General features: G+C 44.3%; 1 protein-coding gene across 1 annotated transcript; it reads right to left on the reverse strand.

The window, feature by feature from the left end:
* Nucleotides 1–10,977: 10,977 nt before the first annotated feature.
* Nucleotides 10,978–13,746, reverse strand: LOC141139229 (nuclear protein 1-like). The gene is made up of 3 exons (XM_073625160.1): nt 13,533–13,746; nt 11,918–12,070; nt 10,978–11,380 (listed from the first exon to the last, which is right to left on the reverse strand). Exons 1-2 carry the CDS (start codon nt 13,633–13,635, stop codon nt 11,925–11,927), a joined length of 249 nt encoding a protein of 82 aa, XP_073481261.1. The 5' UTR covers nt 13,636–13,746; the 3' UTR covers nt 10,978–11,380; nt 11,918–11,924.
* Nucleotides 13,747–14,904: the final 1,158 nt, after the last annotated feature.

Below are 14,904 nucleotides of genomic sequence, written 5' to 3' on the forward strand. Positions count from 1 at the left end.
ATAATATAAGCTTTGTATACCAAAGAGAGAATTAAAATGTTATTTTGGTTATAAAGGAATTCGTTTGATATTAAAAAAAAAAAAAAACAACACTGTTGAGTGGTTAAAAATTATTTATTTTATTATAATTAATCATTTTTTAACCCCCCCCCCCCCCCCCCAGCCGATTGTCAATTGACAGCCAGGAGGGACATTCGTTCATACAGGCGGACGGCATATGACGTTCTCCCAGATCGGGGGGGGGGGGGGTTTGCGATCTGAAAGGCAGCACTGATTGGCATCACTGTTGGGGCTGCACTGGTAATCAGTGCAGCACCTGAGGAAATGCCACTGACTGGCTCTCCTCTCCTCACATTCTGTCAGTGTGAGGAGAGGAAAGCCGATAACCGGCATTTCGTTGTTTACATGTGATCAGCTGTGATTGGACATTTGTTCTTTACCGAGATCAGGGATGCGCCATGTCCTGGCGACACGGTGCGCCATCAATCGCCGCAATGCGTTCCCACCACTGGCGCACATGTGTGGAGAGAGTGGGGCGACGTCATATGACGTCATCCCAGAACAATAGAACCACCCCGCCGCCACCATTTCCCTAATACTGGAGGTGGTTAAAGGGGCACACTCAGCACTGCATAATGCAAAGTGGGTGTGGCCTAACAAAAGCAGGGGCGGACTTAATGGGCTCAAGACCAGCTTCAAAGTCTTCATAAACCACTTAGTAGTGACATTATCAACACAAGGTCAAGAAGTGCACCTCTTTGTCAAGTCCGTCCTTCTAGATAGAATATCTCATAGGAGTCATCAAACCTTCTGCGGCCGAAGTGATCCACATCAAAATGAGACCAGTGAGAGCATTTCTGTGCAATTCCACCTATCAGAGGAGTACGCCTTAGGAATATTCCAACAACAGTTTTTTTGCTGGACAAGTGACTTTGTGTGTTTCCCCTCTGCCAAAAACTAACTTACCCGTCTGCAAGAAAATTGTTGATTGTACGCTGACTGCAGCACATGTACAGCACTGTGTACACTTCTGGCTCAGGCCAGGCATCTGCAATGAGCTGAGAATAGAGTCGGCTTCCGAGATAATGTAACTGCAGAACACCTACGCAGAAGTTACAGAACCAGCGGTTGCCCACTGGAAGAGCAGAAGAAGATGGCAGCAGGGAGCGTGGACCTCACAGACCCACCAGAATAGACCATAGTGTGAAGACTTGCTCGTTGTGGAAAATGCTGCTGTCCACTAAACTTCTGCTTTAACCACTTAAGCCCCGGACCATTTGGCTGCCCAAAGACCAGAGCACTTTTTTGCAATTCTGGACTGCGTCATTTTAACTGACTATTGCGCGGTCGTGCAAAGTTGCTCCCAAACAAAATCAACGTCCTTTTTTCCCCCACAAATAGACCTTTCTTTTGGTGGTATTTGATCACCTCTGTGGTTTTTATTTTTTGCACTATAAACAAAAAAATTTATTTTATTTCTTTTATTTATTTCAGGTACTTATATAGCGCTGTCAATTTACGCAGCGCTTTACATATATATATTATACATTCACATCAGTCCCTATACCCTCAAGGAGCTTACAATCTAAGGTCCCTAACTCACATTCATACATATACTAGGGCCAATTTAGACAGGATCCAATTAACCTACCAGCATGTCTTTGGAGTGTGGGAGGAAACCGGAGTACCCGGAGGAAACCCACGCAGACACAGGGAGAACATGCAGACTCCAGGCAGGTAGTGTCGTGGTTGGGATTCGAACCAGCGACCATTCTTACTGCTCGACAATTTCGAAAAAAAACGCATTATTTTTTACTTTTTGCTATAATAAATATCCCCCAAAAAATATATTAAAAAAACATTTTTTTTCCTCGGTTTGGGCCGATACGTATTCTTCTACATATTTTTGGTAAAAACGTTTATTGATTGGTTTGCGCAAAAGTTATAGCGTCTACAATATAGGGGATAGTTTTATGGCATTTTTATTAATATTTTTTTTTTACTAGTAATGGCGGCGATCAGCGATTTTTTATCGTGACTGCGACATTATGGCGGACAGATTGGATACTTTTGGCGCGATTTTGCGACCATTCACATTTATACAGCGATCAGTGCAATTAAAAATGCATTGATTACTGTGTAAATGTGACTGGCATTGAAGGGGTTAACCACTAGGTGGCGATGTAGGGGTTAAATGTGTGACACGACACTGATCACCGCTCCCGATTACAGGGAGCTGTGATCAGTGTCCTGTCACTAGGCAGAACGGGGAAATGCTTGTTTAACCACTTGCTGCCCGCCCGCCGTCATATGACGGCGGGACGGTGCAGCTGTTGTTCTGGGCTGCCGTCATACGACGGCGCAGCCTTCCAGGCAGCCCAGGGGGCGCGCGCGCGCCGCCGGCTCCCGGTGCCCGACGGCCGCGATGTCCGCCGGGCACCCGCGATTGCCCGGTAACCGAGCAGGACCGTGGATCTGAGTTTGTAAACACACAGATCCACGTCCTGTCAGATGGGAGGAGACCGATGGTGTGTTCCTTGTACAGAGGAACACCGGTCTCTTCCCCTTGTGAATCCACTCCCCCCACAGTTAGAATCACTCCCTAGCAACACATTAACCCCTACAGTGCCCCCTCCTGGTTAACCCCTTAATTGCCAGTCACGTTTATACAGTAATCAATGCATTTTTATAGCACGGATCGCTGTATAAATGTGAATGGTCCCAAAAATGTGTCAAAATTGTCCAATGTGTCCGCCGCAATATCGCAGTCAGGATAAAAATCGCAGATCACCGCCATTACTAGTAAAAAAAATAATAATAAAAATGCTATAAATCTATCCCTTTATTTTGTAGACGCTATAACTTTTGCGCAAACCAATAAATATATGCTTATTGCGATATTTTTTACCAAAAATATGTAGAAGAATACGAATCGGCCTAAAATGAGGAAAAAATTTGTTTAAAAAAAAAAAAATTTGGATATTTATTATAGCAAAAAGTAAAAAATATTGTTTCAAACTTGTCACTTTTTTTTGTTTATAGCACAAGAAATAAAAAATGCAGGGGTGATCAAATACCACCAAAAGAAAGCTCTATTAGTGGGGAAAAAATGAAAAAAAATTTCATTTGGGTACAGTGTAGCATGACCGCGCAATTGTTATTCAAAATGCGACAGCGCTGAAAGCTGAAAATTGGCTTGGGCAGGAAGGGGGTGAAAATGCCCTGTATGGAAGTAGTTAAATCAGCATTTCCCCGTTCTTCCTCTCCGTGAGACGATCAAGGGTATCCCGCGGGACATCGAGTCTGCGGGACCCGCGATCACACTCACGGTGGTCGCCGCGCGCGCGCCCCCAAACCGCTTCTTAAAGGGCAACGTAGAGGTACGTTAATCTGCCTCTACGTGCCCTTCTGCCGACGTATATCGGCGTGAGCCCGTCGGCAAGCGGTTAATAAAGGATCCACTCAAAAAAAGAAAAACCAGTAGAGAATGGCTGCCAAAGATCTATAGGATGAAAAGTGCTATACAGAGTAGACAACATCAGAAGCCACTTGAGAACCATGAGTGGTCACCTGTCTTGTGCTTACAGGTCATTGACATGCCTAAGAAATGAGAAAACTAATGCAGCCACCAAGTAGACAGGTGCCTAATAAAATAAATGGATATTGCCAGTAAAGGATTCTGTATGGTGATGTGTCTTCCCCTACATGACTCGCTTTCTGCTGCTGAGATGATTTATGCAGAAGGAGACCAGACCTGGTGGTTCTGTCTGTGCATGGTAGGGGAACAGTAAGAGCAATCTGTGTCAAGATATGAGCCGGAGTAGTGGAGGAGTTCCCATTTGTGGGACCCTGGGATGGGTTCTGATTACCAGACTATGGGGGGGAGATTTACTAAAACTAGAGAGTGCAAAATCTGGTTTTGGCTGTGCATGGTAGCCGATCAGCTTCTAACTTCAGCTTGTTCAATTAAGCTTTGACAATCAAACATGGAAGCCTATTGCATACCATTTTGCGGAAATAACCGTAACCACTTGCCGACCGCTGCACGCCGGTGTACGTCAGCACAATGGCAGCGGTGGGCAAAAGGGCGTACCTGTACGTCCCCTTTAATTGGCAGGGCTAACAGCACACGTGCGCCTGCTGCGTACAGTGTGACCGTGCCAGCAGGACCCACGGACTCGATGTCCGCCGGTCTCCCGGTGATCGTGTCACGGAGCGGATGAACGGGGAGATTCCTATGTAAACAAGGCATTTCCCCGTTCTGTCTTGTGACATGACAGAGATCACTGCTCCCTGTCATCGGGAGCAGTGATTGCTGTCATGTCCTAGGTAGCCCATCCCCCCCACAGTTAGAATCACACCCTAGGACACACTTAACCCCTTCATCGCCCCCCTGTTTAACCCCTTCCCTGCCAGTGTCATTTACACAGTAATCAGTGCATTTTTTTAGCACTGATCGCTAGAGGTCGACCGATATATCGGCCGATATTTGGTGTCTTTTACTTAATCGGCATCGGCCGATTGTGCTGTTAAAAAAGGCCGATATAACTTCAGCACTACTTGTAAATGACTTCTGTAATAGAAGTCAATACAAGTTGCCTGAAATCTTCTGTGAATTGACTTCTCCCCTCTCTGGGCAGACTGCCAAATCTGATAAAAAGAACCTGAAGAGATACAATGTTTACACTTATGAATGAACTCCTTGTGTAGAAGCTCTCAGTTTAACCATTTAAAGACTAAATCTTTTCTGACACTTGTTGCTTACAAGTAAAAATCCTGTATTTTCTGCTAGAAAATCACTTAGAACCCCCAAACATTATATATATATTTTTTCTAGCAGAGACCCTAGGGAATAAAATAGTTGCAATATTTTATGTCACACGGTATTTGCGCAGCGGTCTTTCAAACGCAATTTTTTAAAAAAAAATACACTAATAAATTTAAAAAAAGACTAAGCAGTAAAGTTAGTCCATTTTTTTTCGTCCAAAAGTTTTGATTACCTGTTTTTGTGTATTTTAATATTTAAGATATAGTTTTTTTTGTTTTTTTTTTTAATCTAAATTCTACATACAAGTGAACTGATTGGAGGTTTGTTTTGTTTAATAAATGTTGAAATGTAAAAAATTTTCTGTATCACTTAAGGTTGCTTTCAGACTGGAGCGGGCATGCGTTGACGGTAAAATGCTGCTAGTTTTAGCGGCGCTTTACCGTAATTTTAGCGGCGCTATTCGGCTGCTAGCGGGGCGCTTTTAACCCAGCTAGCAGCCGAGGAAGGGGTTAAATGCGCCCCTGAATCGCCAATGCCGAAATGCTTTGCAGGCGCTTCGGCAGCCGAGCAGACCGCTCCAAAGATGCTGCTTGCAGGATTTTTTTTTAACATCCTGCCATCGCATCGCCTCAGTGTGAAAGCACTCGGGATATCACACTGAGACTGCAGGGGAGCCGTTTTACAGGCACTTTACAGGTGCTATTTTTAGCCCAAAAGTGCATGAAAAACGCCCCAGTGTGAAAGGGGTGTAACTGTTAGATTTTATGAGATGAAGGGAGAAAAAAAAAAAAATCGGCCTAATATATCGGCTCAAAAAAATAGGCATCACATATCGGCCATCGACCACCGCGATTTCTAAATATCGGCATCGGCCACAGAAAAACCCATATTGGTCGACCTCTACTGATCGCTGTATAAATGACAATGGTCCCAAAATAGTGTGCAATGTGTCCGCCATAATGTCACAGTCACGATAAAAATCGCAGATCGCCACCATTACTAATAAAAAAAAAATAATAATAAAAATGCCATAAAACTATCCGCTATTTTGTAGACGCTATAACTTTTGTGCAAACCAATCAATATAAACCTATTGTGATTTTTTTTTACCAAAAATATGTAGAAGAATACGTATCGGCCTAAACTGAGGAAAAAATCTGTTTTTTTTTATATATTTTTGGGGAATATTTATTATAGCAAAAAGTAAAAAATACAGATTTTTTTTTTTTCAAAATTGTCTCTCTTTTTTTGTTTATAGCACAAAAAATAAAAACCGCAGAGGTGATCAAATACCACCAAAAGAAAGCTCTATTTGTAGGAAAAAAAGGACCTCAATTTTGTTTGGGTGCAACGTCGCACAACCGCGCAATTGTCAGTTTAAGTGACGCAGTGCCGAATCGCAAAAAGTGCTCTGGTCAGGAAGGAGGTAAAATCTTCTGGGGCTGAAGCGGTTGTAAAGGCTGAAGGTTTTTTACTGCATGAGGGTAAAAAATCTTATTTGTGCTGCTCCCCCTAATACTCATTTGAGCCACTCTCGATCCAGCAATGTGCATGGGAGCCTCAGCTTTCCGGGTCTTTCTCTCCTTATTGGCTGAGACACAGCAGTGGGAGCCATTGGCTTCCACTGCTGTCAATTGCAGCCAGTGAGCAAATGAGGAGGGGGGGGGGGGGGGCGAGGCCGAGCCATGGCTCTATGATGCATAGAGCGGGGCTCGGGAGCAAGCATGCACCAGTGCCCCATAGCAAGCGGCTTGCTATTGGGGATACTGGTCAAGGGGGAGGAGCCAGGGCCGCCGGCGGGGGACCCAATAAGAAGAAGAAGATGGGGCTGCTCTGTGCAAAACCCTTGCACAGAGCAGGCAAGTATGACATGTTTGTTATTTAAAAAATGAAGCTTTAATATCACTTTAAGCCAAAAGGTATGAACAGCACAATACAGCACAGCCTAGCCCAAGCTCAGTACGGTGTTTGAAGGAAGGGTGGTCATATACTTATGATTCTGATGTTGCATTGAATGCATTACCCATAGCTCCCAACTGTCCCTGAAAGTCCCTCTGTCCCTCTTTCCTCTTCATTTGTTCCTCATTTTGATTGTTTCACACAGAGGCAGAACCGGGATCTTCCAGTGTAAACACGGCAGATCCCCGTCTGTTCCTAGTGATTAGGAACAGCGATCTCTCTCCACCAGTCAGCCCAGCCCCCCATACAGTTAGAAACACCTCCCTAGGGAACACGTTTAACCCTTTGATCGCCCCCTAGTGTTAACCCCTTCCCTGCCAGTGACATTTATACAGTAATCATTGCATTTTTAGAGCACTGATCGCCCCAAAAAAGTGTCAAAAGTGTCCGATCTGTCCGCTGCAATGTCGCAGTCCTGCTAAAAATCGCAAATCCCAGATCGCCACCATTACTAATAAAAAAAAAAGAGGCCATAAATCTATCCCCTATTTTGTAGGCTTTATAACTTTTGCACAAACCAATCAGTATACGCTTATTGCGATTTTTTTTTTTACCAAAAATATGTAGAAGAATACATATCGGCCTAAACTGTTTTTTTTTTATTTTTTTGGGGGGGATATTATAGCAAAAAGTAAAAAATATCGTTTTTTTCTTTTTTTGTTTAAAGCACAAAAAATAACAACCACAGAGGCGATCAAATGCCACCAAAAGAAAGCTCTATTTGTGGGGAAAAAAGACATCAATTGTGTTTTGGTACAACGTCGCACGACCGCGCAATTGTGAGTTAAAGCGACGCAGTGCCGTATCGCAAAAAAATGGCCTGGTCATTAAGGGGGTAAATCCTTCCGGTCCTTAAGTGGTTAAGGGGGGGGGGGGGCGTGGTGGGGGTGTGTCCTATGCCTACATACTTTTGTTAATAGGTGTCCCTCATTCCCATCTCAGAAAGTTGGGAGGTATGGCATTACCATTGAAATGCCCAAGAACTGTAAATATACTCTTGTTCAGTAAATGAAGTTATTGGGTGGCAGGGTGCCCGATTTAGAGCCCGCTGCAGAACAGAACCCGCCTAGGGACCAAGCCTGGAGCTGCAGGTATGCAAGGCCCTGGGAACTAAGTGCAGTGGCTCCAGTCTTTGCCTTTTGGTTGGACGTGATCAAGTTCACCGTGTTGTGAAGTGTTGTGAAGAGCTGGTGGAAGAGGATCAGTGTACAGCGCCGTCTCCCTCATAATGTCTTAGTAGTCAGAGGAAGGACAGGTGTCACTGGCACTGACGTGATCCTTCAGTGTGTGGGGCCTGGTAAAATAATTATGAGTATAATAAACGTTTATTTGCATCAATTCTCTCATGCAGCCTAAGGCTGGCCACACATGGTCGAATTTCGAAAGAATTTTCTTTTGAAAATTGCGTTTTGTGATCTGATGGTGCCACCATTGATTTCGAAATTCGGCCAACCCGACAGCGTGTTCCAGTTCCTGCCAATATCCAGCAACTTCGCACAGCTATTGAAGAGGAATGGACCAACAACAACCTGATCAACTCTATGCAAAGGAGATGTGCTGCACTACGTGGGGCAAATGGTGGTCACACCAGGTACTGACTGGTTTTCAGACCCCCCCCCTCTGACCCTCCAATACAGTAAAACTGCACATTTTAGAGTGGCCTTTTATTGTGGCCAGCCTAAGGCACACCTGTGCAATAATCATGCTGTCTAATGGCCACTCATTGAAATTATAAGAAAATAGGTTTAAGCTTAAACTACATAGAGGGTTCTTTACTTTAAGAGTGTCAAAGATGTGGAATCCCCTTCCACAGGCGGTGGTCTCAGCGAGGGTCATCGATAGTTTCAAGAAACTATTAGACAAGCACCTGAATGACCGCAACATACAGGGATATACAATGTAATACTGACATATAATCACACATAGGTTGGACTTGATGGACTTGAGTCTTTTTTCGATCTCACCTACTATGTAACTATGTAATCAGCATCTTGATATGCCACACCTGTGAGGTGGATGGATTATCTCGGCAAAGGAGGAGTGCTCACCAACACAGATTTAGACAGATTTTTGAACAATATTTGAGAGAAATAGGCCTTTTTTGTACATAGAAAAAGTCATAGATCTTTGAGTTCAGCTCATGATAAATAGGGGCCAACACAAAAGTGTTGTGTTTATAATTTTGCTCAGTGTACATAGATATTCACAAATTAATACAAGCTTGTTAGACATCCGATTCAAAACCATGGCCATTAATATGGAGTTGGCCTCCCTTTGCGGCTATAACGGCCTCCACTCTTTTGGGAATACTTTCCACAAGTTGGAGGATGTCTGTGGATATTTTTGCCCATTTTGAGATCAGGTACTGATGTTGGATAAGAAGATCACAATCCAATTCATTCCAGTAGAGTTGAGGTCAGGGCTCTGTGCAGGACACTCAGGTTTCTCCACGCCAAACTTATCAGACCATGCCTCGATGGAGCTGGATTTGTACACAGGAGTACAGTCATGCCGGAACAGAAAGGGGTCTTCAAACTTACCAGTTACAAGGTTGGAAGTACGCAAATGTCCATACACACCACTGCCAACCATTGGACCATCACACACCTCTGCCACCAATGTCCCCCTGCACACCTCTGTACCCCTCTAACACACTTCTGGTACCACTGTACCTCCCAGCACACCACTGTACCCTAATGCCCATCCAAACTGCACACCTCTGTACCCCCTAACACACCTCTGCCACCACTGTAGCCCAATGTCCTAACCAACCTGCACAGCTCTGTACCCCCTAACACACCTCTGCCACCACTGTACCCTAATGCCCCATCCAACCTGCACACCTCTGCCACCACTATACTTATCCATACTTCTGTACCCCCTAACTCACTTCTGCCACCCAAGCACACCTCTGCCACCACTGTACCCCCGCACCCCAATGTAAACCAATGCCCCATCCAACCTGCACACCTCTGTGCCCCCTAACACACCTCTGCTACCACTATACCTGTGCATACTTCTGTACCCCCCAACACACTTCTGCCACCACTGTACCCCAATGCTACCAAGGCCCCATCCCCCTGTACACTTCTGCTACCACTTTACCTATCCATACTTCTGTACCGCCCAACACACTTCTGCCACCCAAGCACACCTCTGCTACCACTGTACCCCAATGCCACTAATGCCTCATCCAACCTGCACCCCCTAACTCACTTCTGCCACCACTATACTTCTGTACCTCCTAACAGTTCTGCCACCCAAGCACACCACTGTACCCCCGCACCCCAATGTCACCATCCATCCATCCTGCACACCTCTGTACCCCCTAACACACTTCTGCCACTTTACCGTCCATACTTCTGTACCCCACAACACACTTCTGCCACCACTGTACCCCAATGCACATCCAACCTGCACACCTCTGTACCCCCTAACACACCTCTGCCACTAATATACCTATCCATACTTCTGTACCCCCTAACACACTTTTGCCACCCAAGCACATCATTGCATAATGTACCTCTTATTCAAAAAAAAAAAAAAAAAAATTTGAACGAGCCAATAAACCAGATTAAATGAAAAAACAAAATTTTTTAAAATCCATATATTAGTTTGTGGGTCTCACCCCCTGTGTAAACTCTGCCCTACTTATTTCCCTGTCTGTTGCAATTCAATGGAACATGTGGGGATGTTAGCATGTCAGGAGGCTCCACCCCCCCCCAGCACAATGCATGACAAAATGCAGTACTTACTACTGACCCCTGAACTCTGTTATTCCTAAATCCTGCACTGTGCATTACATACTACTGACCCCTGAATTATTCTTGAATCCTGACCTCTATGTTACTCCTGACCCCTGCATTACATACTACTGACCCCTGAACTCTGTGCTACTCCTGACCCCTGCACGGTGCATTAGATACTACTAACCCCTGAACTATGTGTTACTTCTAAGCCCTGTTTTCAGCTTGCAACCTTCTGTCTTCTTCCCATGATGCAGTGCTTGGGCCTGAGCAGCCAATAACCTGGCCCCAACATTGTCATGGAGGGGGGGGGGGGGGGGGGGGGAATAAAGGGTATCAGAGGATAAGCTGTCGATAGAACCTGTTACTTTGCCCTGAATGAGGAATGTGACCTATCCTGTTAGGATCATTGCCCTTATTCTTGATAAATATAACAAAGTTGGAGAGCCGACACTTTAAACATTAAGTAATGTGATTGGGCAGATATCCAGACATTTGTGTAACAAAAAAAACTTTATTGACTAATGTCTACACAACAACTTCCTCTGCAGCCATGAAATGGGGTATTTGCAATGTCCATTCACTGACAGTGGAAGTCGCCTCCTCCTCCCGCCTCCTCCCCCCTCCCAGCGCGATGCTCTGCAGCATGTTCCAGTGCTGGGAGGATGGCGGGTGAAACAGTCAGCAGCTCTCAGGCCGCTCTCTTTCAGGAGTGATGTTCTGCTGCTCACGGTGGGTGTTAGGAGCGATGCTCTGCAGCAGACTTGCAACCATCCTCCTCATTTTCTGCTCTGCATCTTCCCTGTGAGCGGGAGGCCGGTGCGTCAGCCCACTCTGACTCTCCAAGATCTCTGTGTCTGTACCTTGCCATCGGTCTGTGCGCCCTGGTGCCGTCCGGAGATGTATACTGTGGGCAGAAGATCAACATGATAATAAACTTTTTCTTATTAAAACCATTCTGTTTTCATTACATGCATCATCATTGGGTCTCTGTGCTTCTCTATGCAATGCAGGCAGATCATGGCTGGTGGGAGGGGCCAGCGGGGAGCTTTATAAAGCCTTCTGAAAACATCTCAGCACCTGCCCTCAGTACTCCTCTTAACTCTAAACGCAGGTAGTGGGCTGGCTCTTGGGAGAAGTCATGTTAATATGGAGACACTTTGATGGGTGGGTGCGTCAGCCTGGAGAAGTGGGGGGTCCTAGGCAAGTGACATTTACATAGGTAAGGCCCACATGTGATGCTGAGCCAACCGTGATTGGAGGAACTGAAATCCAATGAATGAAAGGCAAGGGCCAGGGACAGTTAGATTATGCTGGATATCCTGCAGGCAGGAAATGAGGCAGGCTCTATCTTCTAACCATAGGTGTGCGCACAGGGTGTGCTGGACGTGCCCGGGCACACCCTAATCACCCCATGTGCATTAGCATGATCCCCGACACTCACCGGAGTCTCACTCTTTGCCTCCTTTGCCCTTTTTCTTGGCTTCAGTGCGCTGCAGTTTGTCGGTGATCTTCCTCTCGTGGCCGCCGGGACTGTCCCGGTTGGTGTTCTCTCTGGCCTCTTTTTTCGTACGACCTTTCCTGGCGGCGGTGGGCACTGGAGGGGGAACAACGAACAGATGTTGGCTCAGGGTTAAGGAAAACAAATAATTACCATATATGGGAAACTCTACAATGTATCCAAACCAAGAGGACACCCATGTGATACGTTGTAGCCTTCCAGTCCTTAGAAAGGGCGGAGCTACTTTTACATAGATGGGGTTTATGGTTTTTTTTTTTAAGGGAAATTTCCTTTAAAAGGTTCTAAAGACACTAACCACCATGAAATTCTGTCCTTTGGGGAGGGCATTTTAAGCCAATGGGACTACATTGGTATTTAGGCAGTACTAGAAGTCCCACGTGTGGCCTGGCAGAGCAGATTAATAATAATAATAATAATAATAATAATAATAAAAAGGGATCTGTGTTTAGTTTTTTTTTTTTTTTTTGGAGGGAGGGAATCAACAAGTTTGAACCTGGAAGGAATGAGTCTATTATAAAGGAGGATGAACATTTGGAGGTGATGGTGTCTTATCTATGTAAGAGGAGAACCCCCTGAGCTCCCCGCTCATTCAACTAATTCTATTAATGGTCCAAATCATCATTTCATGCAGTTTACAATTGTCATGCGCCCCCCCCCCCCCCCAAAAAAAAAAATATATATAACTTTTTTGGGGGGGGGGGGGGGGCGCATGACAATTGTAAACTGCATGAAATGATGATTTGGACCATTTAATAGAATATAGAATTAGTTGAATGAGTGGGGAGCTCGGGGGGGTTCTCCTCCTACATAGATAAGACATTTATATCACAACAACAACAAATTTCATACTCCCTTCCCTCAAAAAAAATCTATTTATTATTTTGTAAACATTTTAATTATATCCATTTCTGGTGTGAATTATTCTTTATTTTCTATTTCATTCACTTAATTTCCCTTTGGAAATAAAGTATTCTGAATCTGAAAAATAAAATGATACTTCTGCAACTTTTTTTTTCCCCCAGTTGAAACTAACACTACTAATTTTATTTCTGGTTTATATTGTTCAATTTACAATTTTTATGCACCCCCTCCCCAGAAAAAAAAAAAAAAAAAAAAAAAAAAAAAAAAAAAAAGGGAGGAGGGGGGAATATTCCCCATTTCATGAAATTACTACATTTAAACTTTACTGCTATTTACAATTTTCATACCCCCCCCCAAAAAAAAAAAAAAAAAAAAAAAAAAATTTATAATATAATATAATATAATATAATATAATATAATATAATATATATATATATATATAAATGTGCCTGCCCCTCTATTTCAAAAATATACTTTTTACAGATTCAATTAATTTTTTCAATACTATTTCTTGCTCAAATGACTTATTTTTATGCAATTTACATATTTTCATGGCCCCTCTTCTCCAAAAGTTTAAATTGGAAATAAAATGTGAACTACTTGGAAAAAATATATAACAATAATAATATAGTATATGTGATTTTTATTTCCAATGTAATAAATATTTGTTACTTACAGGCGTAGCGGTCGGTCAGGTTGTAGTAGTCGTAGTTGTCGAAGTAGCGCACCTCGAAGTCGGTGGGCTGAAGTTTCTCAGCTTCTACGTAGGAGCTGCTCATGTTGGCGATATGTGGGGGGTCTCCTGGGGGTGTCTTGGTAGTCGATCGGTGTGCTGGAATCGCAGTCGATGGGTCTGTCTGTGCTCTTCACTGAGTTGTTATGATATGAAGTCTTTGTTCTGATTCTTTATAGTCAGCGTGGCTCCACCTTGACTCCTCCCAGCAGGGTGCTGCTCCACCTTGACTCCTCCCAGCAGGGGTGCTGCTCCACCTTGACTCCTCCCAGCAGGGGTGCTGCTCCACCTTGACTCCTCCCAGCAGGGGTGCTGCTCCACCTTGACTCCTCCCAGCAGGGGTGCTGCTCCACCTTGACTCCTGCTGCTCCACCTTGACATTGCATCAGACTATATTGTTTGTGTACATTAGATTACGCCATCCCTCCATCACCACCCCACCCGGGCACCCTGCAGAGCATTGCTCTCCATTATTACCATTGTGCAGGAGATCCTTGCAGAGCATTGCATCTTTTTGAGACCAGCAGAGCATTGCACCTTTACCAGTGACCAGTACTACCTGGGGCTCTGCAGAACATTGCACCTTCACGTGTGCCTTGTATTATGATGAACACTCCAGTGCATTACACCTGGAAGTCCAGCAGAACATTGCATCCTTGTATATGACCTATGTATTATAGTGAGTGCTGCAGAGCATTGCACCATTTTCTGTAACCAATGTGGGAAAATTAGCAGTGTTGCATTCTTTTATGTGACCTATAATATTGTGAGCTCTGCAGAGTATTGCACCTCAGACCAATGTTATACAGAATCCTGCAGAGCATCGCATCCTTTATATCATTGTAAGCGCTGCAGAGCATTGCACCTTCACTTGTGTGACCAGTGTTAATGCAGGCCAGCCAGAACATTGCACTTGAGTATGTGATCTATATGCTACTGTGGGCTCTGCAGAGTATTGCACCTTTACCTGGGAGCCAGAGAGAACATTGCACCCTTGTATGCGATAATGTGATCTATATGCTAATGTGAGCTCTGCAGAGTATTGCACCTTTATCTGAGATCAATATTATACAAGGATGCAATGCTCTGCTGCATTCCGTGTGCACTCTATATATTAAAGTGAGTGCTGCAGAGTATTGCACCTTTATCTGTAAACAGTGTCACTGGGAGTCCAACGCCACTCTGCAGCCTTATATATGATCCATATGTTATTGTGAGCCCTGAAGAGCATTGCAGATTTATCCAACAGAACAATCCACCTATATGGTATTCGGTCACCTTGATGTACTGTATTTCACTATATGTAAGCTGAGTT

The sequence above is a fragment of the Aquarana catesbeiana genome, linkage group LG04 (genome assembly GCF_042186555.1).
Source record: "Aquarana catesbeiana isolate 2022-GZ linkage group LG04, ASM4218655v1, whole genome shotgun sequence".
NCBI lineage: Eukaryota > Metazoa > Chordata > Amphibia > Anura > Ranidae > Aquarana > Aquarana catesbeiana.

What these genes read in the sequence shown, in the direction of transcription:
- LOC141139229 (XM_073625160.1), bottom strand. Translation starts at nt 13,635, where the DNA reads ATGAGCAGCTCCTACGTAGAAGCTGAGAAACTTCAGCCCACCGACTTC. An exon ending in CCTGACCGACCGCTACGCCT is followed by an intron (nt 12,071 to 13,532) that starts GTAAGTAACAAA and finishes TTCCCCCTCCAG; the next exon opens with TGCCCACCGCCGCCAGGAAA.